This window comes from Amphibalanus amphitrite, unplaced genomic scaffold, assembly GCF_019059575.1.
Source record: "Amphibalanus amphitrite isolate SeventyFive unplaced genomic scaffold, NRLGWU_Aamphi_draft 000279F_arrow, whole genome shotgun sequence".
Classification (NCBI taxonomy): Eukaryota; Metazoa; Arthropoda; class Thecostraca; order Balanomorpha; family Balanidae; genus Amphibalanus; species Amphibalanus amphitrite.
In genome coordinates this window covers 393,594-408,217 of record NW_024881774.1, presented here as the reverse complement: position 1 = coordinate 408,217, position 14,624 = coordinate 393,594, and the positions used below count along the sequence as shown (strand labels likewise).

The 14,624-nt window shown below is 48.3% G+C and overlaps 2 protein-coding genes across 5 annotated transcripts in view; one reads left to right on the top strand and one right to left on the bottom strand.

Moving 5' to 3' along the window:
- The window catches only part of LOC122387263 (trafficking protein particle complex subunit 13-like), a 31,861-nt gene that overhangs the window by 6,023 nt on the left and 11,214 nt on the right, over positions 1 to 14,624 (bottom strand). For all 4 annotated transcript variants that reach the window (XM_043377325.1, XM_043377327.1, XM_043377324.1 and 1 more), the window contains exons 2-4: positions 9,147 to 9,234; positions 1,613 to 1,775; positions 332 to 553 (exon numbers count right to left, since the gene is read on the bottom strand). In XM_043377325.1, the coding sequence (XP_043233260.1) occupies positions 332 to 553; positions 1,613 to 1,775; positions 9,147 to 9,183 (422 nt within the window). In that variant the 5' untranslated portion in view covers positions 9,184 to 9,234. The remainder of the gene's footprint in view (positions 1 to 331; positions 554 to 1,612; positions 1,776 to 9,146; positions 9,235 to 14,624) is intronic.
- LOC122387262 (katanin p60 ATPase-containing subunit A-like 2) lies at positions 2,726 to 4,908 on the top strand. Its single transcript, XM_043377322.1, has one exon. The coding sequence runs from the start codon at positions 3,070 to 3,072 to the stop codon at positions 4,513 to 4,515; it is 1,446 nt and encodes a 481-aa protein (XP_043233257.1). The 5' UTR covers positions 2,726 to 3,069; the 3' UTR covers positions 4,516 to 4,908.

Here is a 14,624-nt window from a genome sequence, read left to right as displayed (position 1 = left end):
TGGCAGCAGTGAGGGTCAGGTCGTGCCAGTGGTGACTGCACAGGGACACAGTTTACCGTCTCTGTTGGACAGTCTGCCGGTCCCGGCGAACATTGACTTGGTGTTAGGAACCGGCAAGTCGGAAATCATGTCAACAACCCTTTAAGATAGGCGGTTTAGCTACCCTGCCGACTTAACGAAGCAAAAACAAATAGGGACCATGATGTAGCCCAACAGACCGTTAGAACAGCCTCAGCGGGCTCTGTAAAAGATCAATCCTTCGTACGACGCGCGCACTCCATACCAGGCGTCATTCTTGAACGGCGCGCGCCACCGAGCTCGGATGACTCACATGTGTGCGCCGGTGTCCTTGACCTCATGTTGGATGAGGTGGTCGCGGCTGGCGGCCGGCGCCAGGCTGGCCGGCCGGTCGGCGCCGGCCGTGGGTGTCAGAGTCAGCCGCTGGGAGCCCGTCTGCAGTTCGGCGCGCACCGTCAGCTCGCACGCCGTGGCGCCCGTGCTGTGGTTGTGCACCGACAGGTAGCACGAGAACGTCTCGCCCAGGTAGATACTCCTGCGGGAGAGAACGTGGAACGACAGGGTCAGACGAGATTTGTCCGCGTGATAAACCGCTGTAGATAATCGGAAAAAGTAAAGGAATAAAACAAAGGGAACATATGTGAAAGGAATAGCTAGGACAAAACATAAAAGCAAAACAGATAATATGATTAAGTAATTGTGCGTTAGAAACCAATTTTGGTGTTTTTACGTTATCATATATAATATGCTCTAGCAATGTCGCACTTGTATGTGCGTGAGCAATGAGCATTCCATGTAGAGTAGAGCGCCGCACAGTTGGAAAAAGTACAATAATGTCTCTGTGTCGGTCGCTCGCTCCGAGCCGCGCCGACCCTCAGTGGGTGGGGTGACACCAGCGGGGTGGCCGGCAGGAGCAGCCAGCGGGCCGCCGGAACGAGCACCGGCGGCGCGCGGGGTGGGCGGAGCGCCCCCGGCCACGGCACCCCTATCGACCGGCCCGGGCGGAAACCGCTAATGCGCGGCTCTCGGACTCCCCTCCCCGACACAAAGCGCGGGGTGACTGCACGCATTGTGTATGTACAGATACAGGGCCGAAAGGCTCCAGTGCACTGCCATATTCGCGCGGTCCAATCTTAGTTTGCAGCTAATGTCAACATCTGCACCCTCAACCATTCGACATTTTCAATGAAATAGAATATACAAAATTAGACTGAAGAGAGTCATTCAGAGTTAACTCAGCAGATTCTTTTCACACGTCCCACCCAGTGCCCGACCCCAGAGGTTTTCCCTGCCCAGGCCAAAAACGTCACCACCACGTGAATCGCCCCAGCCCGCCGCCTTCCCGAGCACGCGAGCCAGGCCGCGTATCTGCAGGATTTCCGGGGTGGCGAGCCGTGCCCCCCGCTGACCGGCGTCCATTAGACCAGCTTCCTGCCAGAGGCGGAACCGGGCAGAGCCGGAAAGGCCAACACGCCGTCGGCAAGACGGGTGTCGACACAAAGGAGGTGACGTATAGGCAACTTTTCCGTAACGGTTCGCTAGTCATGTGTCTGGTGGAGGGAGGTGTCTGCGACGATTGGCAGGCGGCGCTCACCCGAAGCTCTGCGGCAGGAGGAGCATCTCGCCGAGCTGCAGATGCGGCAGGTGCGGCAGGCGCGTCACGTCCGGCGCCGCCGACAGCGTGGTGCCTGGCAGGTCGCGCGGGTCGCACGACACCACCGGGTTACTGTAGAGCGTCGGCCGCGTCAGCCGCATCACTGCAACCATCGGGGGACTAACACGTCAGCGGGCGCACAGAATCACAGGAACACAGCTGACAGACAGCGGTCACCCTGATATTATTGGGCGACATTACTTCTTAACAGACATGTGCATGGATCCGAGTGATGGATCTATGATCTCAATGGATATCGAAGCAAACTGCAGGTTAGGACCTATGATCCTACCGGATCCGACGTGAAAAAATTTATTCTGGATCTTTGATCTCTAAGGATCTGACGATTAACCAAGAAAATGGATCTTTGATCTGAGTGGATCCCACCATGCACAACATTTGGAACCAGGTTTCCAAGTGTTTCTATGTCTAATTGCCACAAAACTATGGATTGGGACGCGCAATCGCATGAAATCACTAATATCGAGCGTTTTGAGTTGCATTAAGTGATTTTTTTATTTCTGTGTTGAAAAAAGTAAACGAGGATCTATGACCTCACTGGATCTCAACCCAAAAATTAGGCTCTGATCCATGATCCCTACGGATCTCTCGATAAATTTAAGAGTTTGATCTATGATCCCGTTGGATCAGAGATCAGGATCCGTGGGATCAGATCCCAGATCCATTTTCTCTGATCCATTTTCATGTCCATCCATTTTCATGTTTGCTTTCTGAGTGCACTTAATTTGACACTAAAACACGGGCTGTCATAAACCATTTCAATTAGCTGCCAGGGGTGGCTAAATTTGACTTTGGGAGATTGGATGACATGTTCAAGCAAATCAAAGAACAAATCATGGGTGAAAGCATCACAAAAAGCAGAATAATTTCTTTTTTTTCAAATGACGGAGCCAGTCCTTGCTACGATACTATAGCAATTAATAACACGGTACGATGTGAGTGCCATTTTAATATATTCATGAGTGATGATTGCAAGTTAGCTTAGGCAATGCACATTGATTGCCAATCTGCTCATTCCACTCGAATTCTGTATACCTTGGCGTGTCCGGTGTCACCCATAAACGGAAGGATCAGGAATGCGCAGCACCCTATCGAATTAATACAGCTGGTTGCTATGGCAACACAAGGCAATATAGCAGCTGGGGTATGGTTGGGGTGGATTGTGGATTCCATGCCTGAATGAGTAAACGTTGGGTACAGTGGGGCAGTATTGAACGAATTTGGCGACGTAACGGACGCACGTCACGTAGTCCGGATACACGGATTCTCCTAAGGATTACCAAGTCATTTTGATTTTTGATTCTCAAGATCCGTACGGGCTCCGGTGCATTGCATTACATAGTGAGGAGTGAGGAGTGAGTGAGCAGCGATTGATCATGTCAGAGTTGACACTCAGCTCCATCCGCTGTGATACGCTGTCACGGGAAACAGCCGAGAAGCGGCTGCAGCAGCGGCGTCGCGCCCTTCTGGTGCTAGTTTTGGACTACCTGCGCAGTGAAGGCTACACCGAGGCAGCCGACGCACTAGTCACCGAGGCCCCGCCTGGCATAAGAGAACACCGCGTCTGCGACAACACCGACCTCGACGTAGTGTTTCAGGATTACGAGGCGTACTACCAGCTGCGCTACGGTCGGCTACCAAAAGTGACCAGGCGCGATGGCGGCGGCGAGCCGAACGGCGCGTCCGGCGAGCCGCGCCGAGTGAAGCCGCGCACCCGGCCTCGCGCCGCCGTGCTGGGGCGTGCCGGCGACCCGACCCCGGCACCGGCGCCTGCAGAGTTCGCACTGCGCGGGCACGCAGCCGGCCGCGGGGAGGGCGAGGAGCATGACGAGACGGACACAGCCGCCCTGCCGGGCCGGCGGCGAACGCTGCAGCTGCCGCCGCCGGCTGGGCCCGAGCTGCAGGCCATGGCCGCTATGGTGTCGCGCGACCTGTTCCTCGACGAGCCGGGCGTGCGCTGGGAGCACATCGTCGGTCTCGAGTCGGCCAAGCGAGTGGTGCGCGAGGCGGTGGTGTACCCGCTGCGCTACCCGCGCCTGTTCGCCGGCCCGCTGGTGGCCCCGTGGCGCGCGCTGCTTCTGTTCGGCCCGCCCGGTAACGGTAAAACGCTGCTGGCCAAGGCGGTGGCCTCCGAGTGCCGCACCACCTTCTTCAACGTGTCGGCGGCCACGCTGGTCAGCAAGTGGCACGGCGACTCGGAGAAAATGGTCCGGGTGCTGTTCGAGCTGGCGCGCGCCCACGCGCCGTCCACCATCTTTCTGGACGAGCTGGACGCATTGATGGGTCAGCGCGGCGCGGCCACCGAGCACGAGGCGTCGCGTCGGCTCAAGTCGGAGCTGCTGGTGCAGCTGGACGGACTGTCGGCCGGCAGCCACGGCGCCGCGCCGCCGGCCGTGTTCGTGCTGGCCGCCTCCAACCTGCCCTGGCAGCTGGACCAGGCGCTGCTGCGCCGGCTCGAGAAGCGCGTCCTGGTCGGGCTGCCGTCGGAGCGCGAGCGGGCGGCCGTGTTCGAGCGCTGTCTGGCCGACTGGCCGCTGGCGCCAGGCCTGTCGTTTACGGGCGCGGCCGCGGCCACCGAAGGCTACTCGGCGGCAGACATTCGTCTGGTGTGCCGCGAGGCAGCCATGGCGTCGCTGCGCGCCCTGCTGCGGCGGCTGGAGGGGCGCGCGGGTCAGGCCGGCGCGGCCGACGGCGCCCAGCTGGCCCGCTCGGAGCCGCTCACCGAGCAGGACCTGCTGACGGCGGTGAGCCGGTGCCGGCCGGCCGGCGCCGCCCACTGGCAGCGCCACCTCCACTGGAGAGAGACGTTCGGCGCCGAGTGACACGGTGAGCCGGCCCGGCGAGCAGCGCCGACCCGCGGAGGCACACCCGACCAGCCCAGTGCGGCACTTCTCAGACCTGGCTGAGCAACCCACACAGCGATCGCCGTTCACTGCCAGCTTCACGACGGGCCGCAATGGACTGTGGATGTTACACAACACAACTGCAATGTATCCATCGCTGTGCCACGACTGCAATAACGAGTGCATTGTTCAGCTAATTGTGCTGATACAAAGAAACGCAACAAAGGATTGTTCATGAGACCGGTAATGCTTAAGTGGTATCACATTTTGCCAAGTGCCTTTTGAAATAGGTTAAGTTTTAGTTCATCTCCGCCAAACTTCTAGCCAATTCAAAAACGCAATTCACAAAATCAAGACACATGCACCGATTTAACAGTGAATACTAATTACGCACTCTCTAAACCGGCACAGGCACAGCCTTCCAAAACATGTGAAGTATCTCAAAACGGGCAGCTGTTCAGAGGCCAGTTTTACCAACAGAAAGGTAGCCCATTGCCGGATTTTTTTTTTTTTTTGCCTAAAGACTGCTTTACATACGGAGCGTAAACGGTAAAGCCCTATCCGCTTACGTGCCCAGCGCGCTTACGCTCCGCATGTGAAGCGGTCTTAACCCTCGCAGGCCGAGGGGGGCGGGTGCCGCCCCCCCCCATAGGGTTTTTTCGCGATAACTCCGAACACGCTGGCGATAGAGAGCTGAAACTTGGCATACCTGACCTTTGATCCAAGCCGCATCTTTTGACACCAACCGCATTTTTGGGTCAGGTCAGGTCACTGACCTATGACGTCATAAGTGAACCTCTGCACGGTCTTCAGATGTCGCAACTTCGCAACGCCCTCACTGCCAGAGGAGATGTCACAGGGAAATGAAACTTGCAGGATCTAGTATCCATTATGAGTCTCACAACTTGTATATCTCGGATTTTTCCTAAAGGTCATATGAGGTCAGGTCATTTTCGTGACCTCACCATTATAAGTCAATGGGGGAAAATGAAAACTGCTATTCTGGCGCCGGGAACGATCTCCAACTATCTCAAGCACACAGAATCGTGATTTGATGCACTCCTTGCAAGGTTAGATGCGTCACTTTTGCAATGTTGACCTTGCGTGACGTCATTTATGACGTCATCAAGGTCATATTAGTTTTTCGTAAATAGCTCCCGAGCAAATTGAGCTAGCGAGTCGCGAAAGCCACCAATGGACTCAGGAAGACCTGCCGAATCGAATGATATGCGACATGACCTCTTTCGACCAACTTCGTGACCTGGGGGTGCTGACCTGACCTTGACCTGAGGTCAACACCCTAAGTTGACCTGACCCGAACAAAAAGTATATCATTCGACGCGCCTGAGCGAGGCGAACACGATGCTGCCAAAATCGCGGCTCTGCGGCCGTTTTTTGAAGTTATTCACCAAAAACTGAACCGTACCCTGGGGCACTTGACCTGACCTCAGAGGTCACCGGTTGACCTAGGACCTTAAAATCGGGTACCAATGTCTGCGTCTCGTAACGGCGCACACGCTCGTTTTTTCCGCGACGCGCTAGCTCCACCAGGGGCGAAACGGCGAGGGGGGGTCGTACCCGCCCCCCCCCCCCCTCGGCCGGCGCGTATGTAGAAAACCAATAGGTCCGGCGAGGGTTAAGGCAAAAAATTCCGGCAGGCGGCTATTTTTCTGTTGATAAAACTGGCCTCAGGTCAAGAAGTTGGCCGATTGAGTCATGTTGCATATCGTTCAATTTGGCACTTGACTCTGGGTCATCAGTTTCCTCTCTAAGCTACTCTCTAAGCTACAGATGGGTAGAAAGATTTACCTCTTTTTATATTTCGGTCCCGAACGAAGATATGGAATTGATTTTTGGTTCCTATATTCAGTAACATGTATGTAGGGGAAAACCGTCCAAAACGCCCCCCCCCCCCTTTAGGAAAAACGGCGTGTCACCGCTAAACAGGTTATTTCACCATGCGTCATTAGATATTTTGTTTGTCTTATCTTCCGACAATTGAAAAAATAATACGCAAGGCACTTGGATGATGCATTTGGCAAGAATGAGCTTTTGCAAGACCTCTGCAAACGGGGCGTTTTACATCACGGGTGTTGTAAAACGCCCCACTTTGGTTGTCACCTGTTGATGAGTTTTGTTTGCATACCTAAATATTGCATTTAGGTAATATTTCGTTTTCAGCCGTACTATTCTACTCTAATGTTTTGGTAAGTAGAAACTTATTAATGTCAGTAGCATGGCCTTCGGAGAATAGAGTTAGATGAAGTACCGTTTCGAAAACAAACGATGCTTCAGCATTTGCAAGCAAAGTTATCTCGCTCAATAAACTGACCCATTGCAAAAAACACACTGTTTCCAATATTTTTGTCACCTCTTTACCCGACAGCAACAATGCATCGCAATTAAGCCACTTTTGGAATGTAAGACAATTTTCATGTGAAAGTGGTATGGGCCTTTTGGAAACGAATTATTTGGAGCAAAACGTTTTGGAGCGAATTTTACAATGCCTCTGTGTGCCTGTGTGGCGACATATCTGATGAATCAGCAAACATGGAACAGTCATTACGCACTGCTTTTGGTAGACAATGAACAAAGACAATGAACTATGTAGTCTTGCTTACGGAAGCATCTCAGATCAAAGTGACAACTGAACAGGTGACTTCGTAAGATGGCAAGGAGCTATCAGTGGTGGTTGACACCTAGGTACTATGAATATCCGGTAGGATCCCTACTGGTTGACCTGAAATGACCTTACCCAATCTGGCTTAAATGCATTAACCCTAGAACGCCTAGGGGGGGGTTGTATCAACCCCCCCCCCTGAGGTTTTTTTCGAAGTGCACGCTAAACGGCTTGTCGTAGCGGGCTGAAATTTTCAATGCCCTCTGGGGCAACCTTTGCGCATCTTTTGCAGAAAAAAATTGATCGGGTCATGTCAGGTCACGGAGTTATGACGTCATAAGAGGTACAGCCTCCGGCCGGATTTTCACAAACTGAGTGCCAACGCCCGAGGTTTCCTGCCGGTGGTACGGACATCGGTTGATGGATCGTGATGAAACTTCCCATGCATGTTGGGGCAAGTATTGGCTATCATATGGTATAAGAAATTTGACCGGGTCAGGTCAGGTCACGGAGCTATGACGTCACAAGAGGAACAGCGTCCGGTACTATTTTTGAAAAGCGCCCGAACCACTATTTTGCTAATTCTTGTCACCTCAATGGGAATATGCAGCAATATTAGCTTCTATAGGGAGCAAATGGACCTCCCAAATCCAAAAATACAATTAGATTTCAAAAATTTAAATTTTGATTTTTCGAATTTCTGCCGCCGACTGTGACCTTCCCGACTTCCGGCGCTCCCAACGCGCCATTTTTAGAGCTAGGGAAACGAAATACATACCAAACGATAGAGAATTGATCAAGGAACACAATGGTGAAGGTTTCAAGTCGATATCTTCCACCGTTTTGCCGCAATCGCCGCCGAAAGTTGAAAAAGTCTATTTTTCCGAAAATTTGACCTTTGACCGGTCAAAAGTAGGTCAAATGTTGACCTAGGACCAAAAAATATACCACCAATCGCGAGATCTCGTTGAGAGCAATCCGTTGGTTTTTTCCGCTAAGCTCTACGACCTTCCGTTTCGAAACGCCAGGGGGGGGTCGTAACAACCCCCCCCCCCCCCCCTGGTCGTTCGTGTTATGAGAAATGGCCTGGTCGTGCGAGGGTTAAAACATCATCTGTGATCAAAACTGACATGAAATTCGTGATCAGAACCCCGAAAAAAAAACATAACAGCCTCAATTTACGAAATTCTGACAGGTCCCGATTTTCCCGACTTTTGCATCATTGACCTGACCTGGAAGGTCAACCAATGAACCTAGGACCTTAAAATTAGGTATCAGCAACTATCTCTCGTCACGGGCAACACGCTCATTTTTTACGCGAAGCTCTAGCTCGATCACGGGCCGAGCGGCAAGGTGGGGGTCCAACGGACCTGCCCCTCCCCCCCCCCCCCATACGTTCGCGGGTAGTAAAACACCAGTACGGGCAAGGGTTAATTACATTGTAAACATTTTTCACGGCAACGCCGAGCTGTTCGTTATCGCCTCGGAAGCTGTGGCCAGTCTGCTTCAGCGCTGCCATTTGGACTGCCTATGTAATCTTCACCATAACTCATCAACAACTGTGACAAGTTTAAAAAAGAATGGACAAATTTAAAAATGAACAGAGTGAAGGGATGGTACTATTGGTCTCGAGATAAGGGCCCAGGCGACCTGTAGTTCGGATGCGGTGAATACCCTTACCCTCGCCACAGCTCGAGTGGGAGTGGCCGCTGGGTGGGAGGAGGGGTGCACTCGGCCCGACCTGTGGCGAGGGTAAGGGCATTCACCGCATCAAAACTACAGGTCGCCTGGGCCCTTATCTTGAGACTAATAGTACCAAGGGGTTTACCAATACATGGGGAGGCAGGCCCTCAGCCGAGAAGGATTAAAATAATATGAATGGGTAAATTTGGAAAAAAATACAATGGGTAACATGTGAAAAAATTATGCATTGGAAAATAACTGTCAAAGATACCCAACAGAAATGGCATATAATGAAATGCATTCCTACCTTTTAAAGCAACAATATGTTCTTCCTTGTTGTCCATCTTCTGTTCCGTCAGGTTGAGTCACAATTCTGGAAGCTTTGACTAATTAACCTGGAGGCAGACAGGAGAATAGTCGTATAATTTCAGGTTTGTTGACAGTGACCAGCAAGTGACAAAACTCAAGGACATTGCTTTTAACTTATTTACAATTAATTATTCGAATGACAGTCAGCAATTGCTTATTTATTAATTCATCAGAAAACAAGGACAGGGCAGGGCCCACTAACCCCTAGAGTCAAAAGTTTCCATGCAAACACAAACACAATCACATGTCCATTCAAACACACATGCATACAAACATCTACATCCATGCCTAAATGCTAACATCTAGATGAAATGTATTGGTATAAATAGGTGCATAAAGATATGATGATTGATGGTAAAACGGAATGTTGAGGGACAGCGGGGTGACAAGGGGAAGGGAGTGGGACAGTTGCATTGGAAAAACTGAGTCAAATTAAGTTCCTAATTTGAGAAGGTTAAATAAAAACTTGAGTGTGGTGGTTGACACTGTTTTGTTCTTGGCTACAGGACAAAAATGGCACAGCTTTTCATGCAAGTGATTTGGTTGAAAAATGGTTTTGAAAATCATGCTACCTACATTTTCACAAAATTGAAACATCTCCAAAACCCTGTGTGTCTCACAGAAACTATAATAGGTGTCCAGGGAAAATGAATGCATAGGTGTAATCAGGGCACTAAAGAGGCAGTGTAATGTCACATGTAATGCACATGTTTCCTGAAAACGTTATAAATATCAGACCATTCATAATCCTCTTTCTTTTTTACCAGATACCTACATGCATATTTTGGGGTAGCCGGTAGAAGTGGTGTGCTTAGGGACAGGGAAGAAAAAATAGAAAATAATATCTAAATATAATTTATTAAGTTTTCTTTCCGTAGGCATTGAAAGCACTAAATTCAACATAAAATGCTGGCAAGCTCATGCTTTTATATCTAACACATCTAAAGTTATATAACAAAACATCTCAAAACTCCCTTAACCCGCGCCCCACGGGGGGGGGCTATTCATAGCCCCCCCCCCCTCCCGTTTTTCTGCAATAACTTCCAAACCACTTGACGTATCGACGCCAAACTTTCAGTACCTTCGGCTGCATCAATTTGACACATTGTGTCAAAATTTGAACTTCGTAGCTACCATAGGTCGGCCGAAAATGACGTCAGAGTGACGTCATGTTCGGCCGATTTCGACGCAAAACATTGAACCACGGCAATCGCTCCCAAGAGCTCAGTTTTTAAGCTAGATCCAATTTCTTTGCATGAAAGGACTCAGAATTGACTGCGCTATCAAACTACTATCTCGGGTTTTCAAAATTTTGAAAATTTCGGGAAAAAATTATAATAATATTCAAAATTTATATTTTTTATATTTTTTCAATTTTTTCTATTTTTCGAGAAAAAAAACGGAATATATATGACAGAACGCATGCTTATGACTAACTCTAGCAAGTTTTAGCTAAATATCTTCAAAAATGGCCAAGTTATACGCATTATGGCAAAAAAATCCACAATTATTAATTTTTAAAATCAATTTTTCAGTAAGTATTTGACATCGTACACCAATATAAATAGCACCATCGTGTTCCTGAGCTCAAACTGCATCGAATAGACACCTTTTTTGTTGAAAAATTTTAACTTGAAAATTTGACCTTTTTGACTTGAAAGTGACCTGACTTAAGTAAATTCGACTCAAAATGACCTCGAACGACACAGACGACATCAAATTCGAAATCTATGGCCTAAATGGACCATAAAACATGTGTCACGTGACCGACGCATGATATAATATTTCCGTGACCTGTGATGACTGACCCCGACCTGAAAATCAAAGTACAAGTTTGGTACCCTCAGGGTATCTACACCTTTTTTCCTTCAGTTTGAAAAAGTTGTAGCTCAATTTGAAAAAGATGTAATTCAATTTGAAAAAGGTGAACTTCAATTTGAAAAAGATAAAATTCATTTTGAAATGAAATAAATTCAAGTTGAAAAAGATGAAATTCAATTTGAAATAGATAAAGTTCAATTTGGAAAGAAACCATGTTGAGTAACTTAGTAGGGGACGGTGCCCAAATTGCGCCATGCTTAGCTTAATTAACTATTTCTTGTAAAGGGATGGGCGGAGAGCTGGTTAACGTCTTCTATAATTCGTAATTTGATAAAGTTGCTCTAAAAAATGCCCTTACCACACTTCTTAAATCAGCCGCGAATTTTATATTAAATTTCTAGTAAACCCTTGCAAAAGGCGCAATTAGGGCACCCCTGCCCTAAAATCGCCAGACCTTGCCCCATTTGCGCCACCATCTAAAGATCTCTCTCAAAAGCAGATTTTGAATAACTAAGTCACCTCAAAAGTTAATACAGACGATTTCCGCATCCATAAATTAAGCAAGGCGATTTTTTGTAATTTACTTTTGATGACAGCATCACCAGTTCTCTGGACACTTCTACAAGGTGTCCAGAATGGGTCCGCCTAAAGGTGTAGTGTCCAATTGTCCATACATCTGGACGCAACTAATCGGCGACCAAAATCACACGTCACAAATCACGGAAACCATTTGCTGAGCATGTCTAATTGTCTATACAGAACTGGTGGCTTTACCCATTACACAGTGCATATTGCAAATGGGCCACTCGACAGGTGGCGCAAATATAGAACAATGGCAGCGTTTTAGCGTTACGCTTCATGTTTGGCAAACAAAGACTTGTTTCAATCCATTTTCAGGGCAGAAAATCGGAGAAATAAGCGCTTTTGAAGCGCAAAGTATGTATTTTTAGTATTTGCTTCAATCCAAGAATTTTCATCAATAATATTCATGGGTACGAGCACACTATATGTAGTGTGCTCTCATCCGAGCCCGATACGTTTCAAAATGAATTACATCTTTTTCTATTTGTATTTTAACTATTTCAAAAAGAATTTCATCTTTTTCAAATTGAAGTTACCTTATTTCAAATTGAAGCACAATTTTTTCAAATTGAACTGCATCTTTTTCAAATTGCGCTTCAACTTTTTCAAACTGAAGGAAAAAAGGTGTAGAGCATCTGTTCACGAGTGTGTAAACCAAAAAAGAGCCTGATCTGACTTGTAAGACGGCGGCCAGAGCCCAAAATATGAACAAGCCAAAATGCTAATAATTTTTACTTTGACCTGACCTGTGACGTCATCGGTGACCTCGAGGTCAATGAAATTAGGTTTCGCTCGGCAGTTTTTCCGGGGCTATCAGACGCCGTTTGAATTTTGACGATCGGCCCAGTAGTTTCGGAGTTAGGAGGGGGGCTATGGAGAGCCCCCTATTAGGGCGTGTTATACACAGACCCCAGTGGGGCGCGGGTTAACCCTCGCCCCGCTGGGGGAGCCAATTTGCTCCCCCCCCCCTGTGGTTTTTCCTGAATAGCAAGAAAACGGCGGCGCGCAGCGCCAACAAATTTTCAGTACCTTACCGGGCATCAATTTGACACCTGCACAGAAAATTTCAAGTCTTAGCTCACCTTAGGTCAGGAGCTATTGAGGTCAAACTGAGGTCATGTTCGAGCAAAAATGAGCAAAAAACATGAAACCTTGAAACGCTCACTTAAACTACAATTACTAAGCAATTTCAAAGTTCTTCATATGGTCATGTATAGAAAAGGCGGCGCTACAAAACAGCTATCTCGGATTTTCAATTTTTTTTATTTTGACCCCTATAAATTAAAAAGTTTATTTTTTTTAGAAAAACGGAAAAACATCCCAAAGGTTTTTTAAATTTAGGAAAAAACGGAATATATATGACAGGCCCTGCGCTATTCTATCTACATACCAATTTTCAGATCCATACCTCTATTTTTGGCCAAGTTATAGTGAAAAAAACTGTTCAAAATTGATGACGTCAATTTTTTAACTCAATTTTTGACAATTCTAGAGCACGTAGCGCAAAACAGTGACCACCATTGAAATCCCCGTGACGAGCTGCATCGAATTGATACCCATTTTATGCAAAAATATCAACTTTGAAATTTGACCTAATTTGACCTGACCTTGACCTGACCTTCACCAGAACATAATCTAAACTGGCCCCAAAGGCTGCCTGACCCACATAATCGCATTTGGCATATAAAATGGACAATAAAACATGCATTACATGATATTTTCATATTGTGACCCTCAGTGACCTGACCTCTGTGACCTGACCTGGTATCAGTGACCTCAAATAGCAAAATATGTGTTTGACGAACAATACCCCAGGGGTAATGATTTTCAATGAAATTCATTTTACTCGATTTTACAATGCATTTCGTCACACGCCTGTAAACGCTGAAAATTTGACATTTGAACTGACCTGTGACATCATCGGTTTGACCTAGGTCAATAAAATTGGGTCACGAGGTACCTAGTTCCCTGTTGGGGCTATCCAACGCCGTTTCCTGCTTGTCACTATGTTACGTGGTTCTCGACATCTTAGGGGGGAGGGCCAAATTGCCCCCCCCCCCAACAAGGCACGTTGCTCGGCAGACCCCAACGGGGCGCGGGTTAACATTCTGTTTTGCAATGATGGGTCAATGAAGAGGTGGGTTATAGGTACCTACCTAAATATGTTGTCCTCATAAAAATGCCAAAACAAAGAAGGCAACATAACACAATGATCAGTGACTAGCTTTCAAGGAAATAGTTACGGAGCGAGCGAAGCGAGCGGAGTCTTACGTAGAATAACGGAAATTTCTGAGTATGAGCGGCCGGCCGGCCGGCCGGCCGGCCGTGCGGACGCTTTTGCGAGGCTTATATCTCAGCAACCACTTGACCGATTTACATGCGGTAATTTTTGTAGGGCAGCTTCATTCCTTCTACCAAGTATTGGACTATTCCCGATGCATGTGGGTGACCCCTTATGCACGTGCCACGTGCAAAACGAAGAGGTGTCAGTTTTGTAATTGTTGCAATATCTCGGTACCTACTTGGCCGATTGCGCTGAAAGTTGGTATGTAGGTAGGCACCCACTAGGCACTGCATATCCATGTGCCAGAGTTGGGGTGCTGCTGCACGTGCGCACGTGCAGGGGTCGTTTCCAGATCTCGAGAACGGCTGGACCGATGGCGCTCAAATTTGGTACACAGTTAGGGACCAGTTAGTAGGGTGCCGTGTACAAGTCAGTTGGGACCCATTTTGCACGTGCGCACGTGCAGGGTGCCGCTCCCAGATCTCGAGAACGGCTGGGCCGATTGTGCTCAAATTCGGCACATCGCTAGAAACCGGTCAGTAGGGTGCCGTGCACAAGTCAGTTGGAGGTACCCCCTCGAAATTTCGCACGTGCAAGACTCACCCCCTCGCTCGCTCCGTTAGTCGCCCCAAAAGGCGCTATACTGGTTCACTTTCCTGAAATTAATATTTTGCTATGGATTTATGATTTTTATTCTCAAAATGACCAGAAAATAAAATAAAACCTTTC

What these genes read in the sequence shown, in the direction of transcription:
- LOC122387262 (XM_043377322.1), top strand. Translation starts at nt 3,070, where the DNA reads ATGTCAGAGTTGACACTCAGCTCCATCCGCTGTGATACGCTGTCACGG.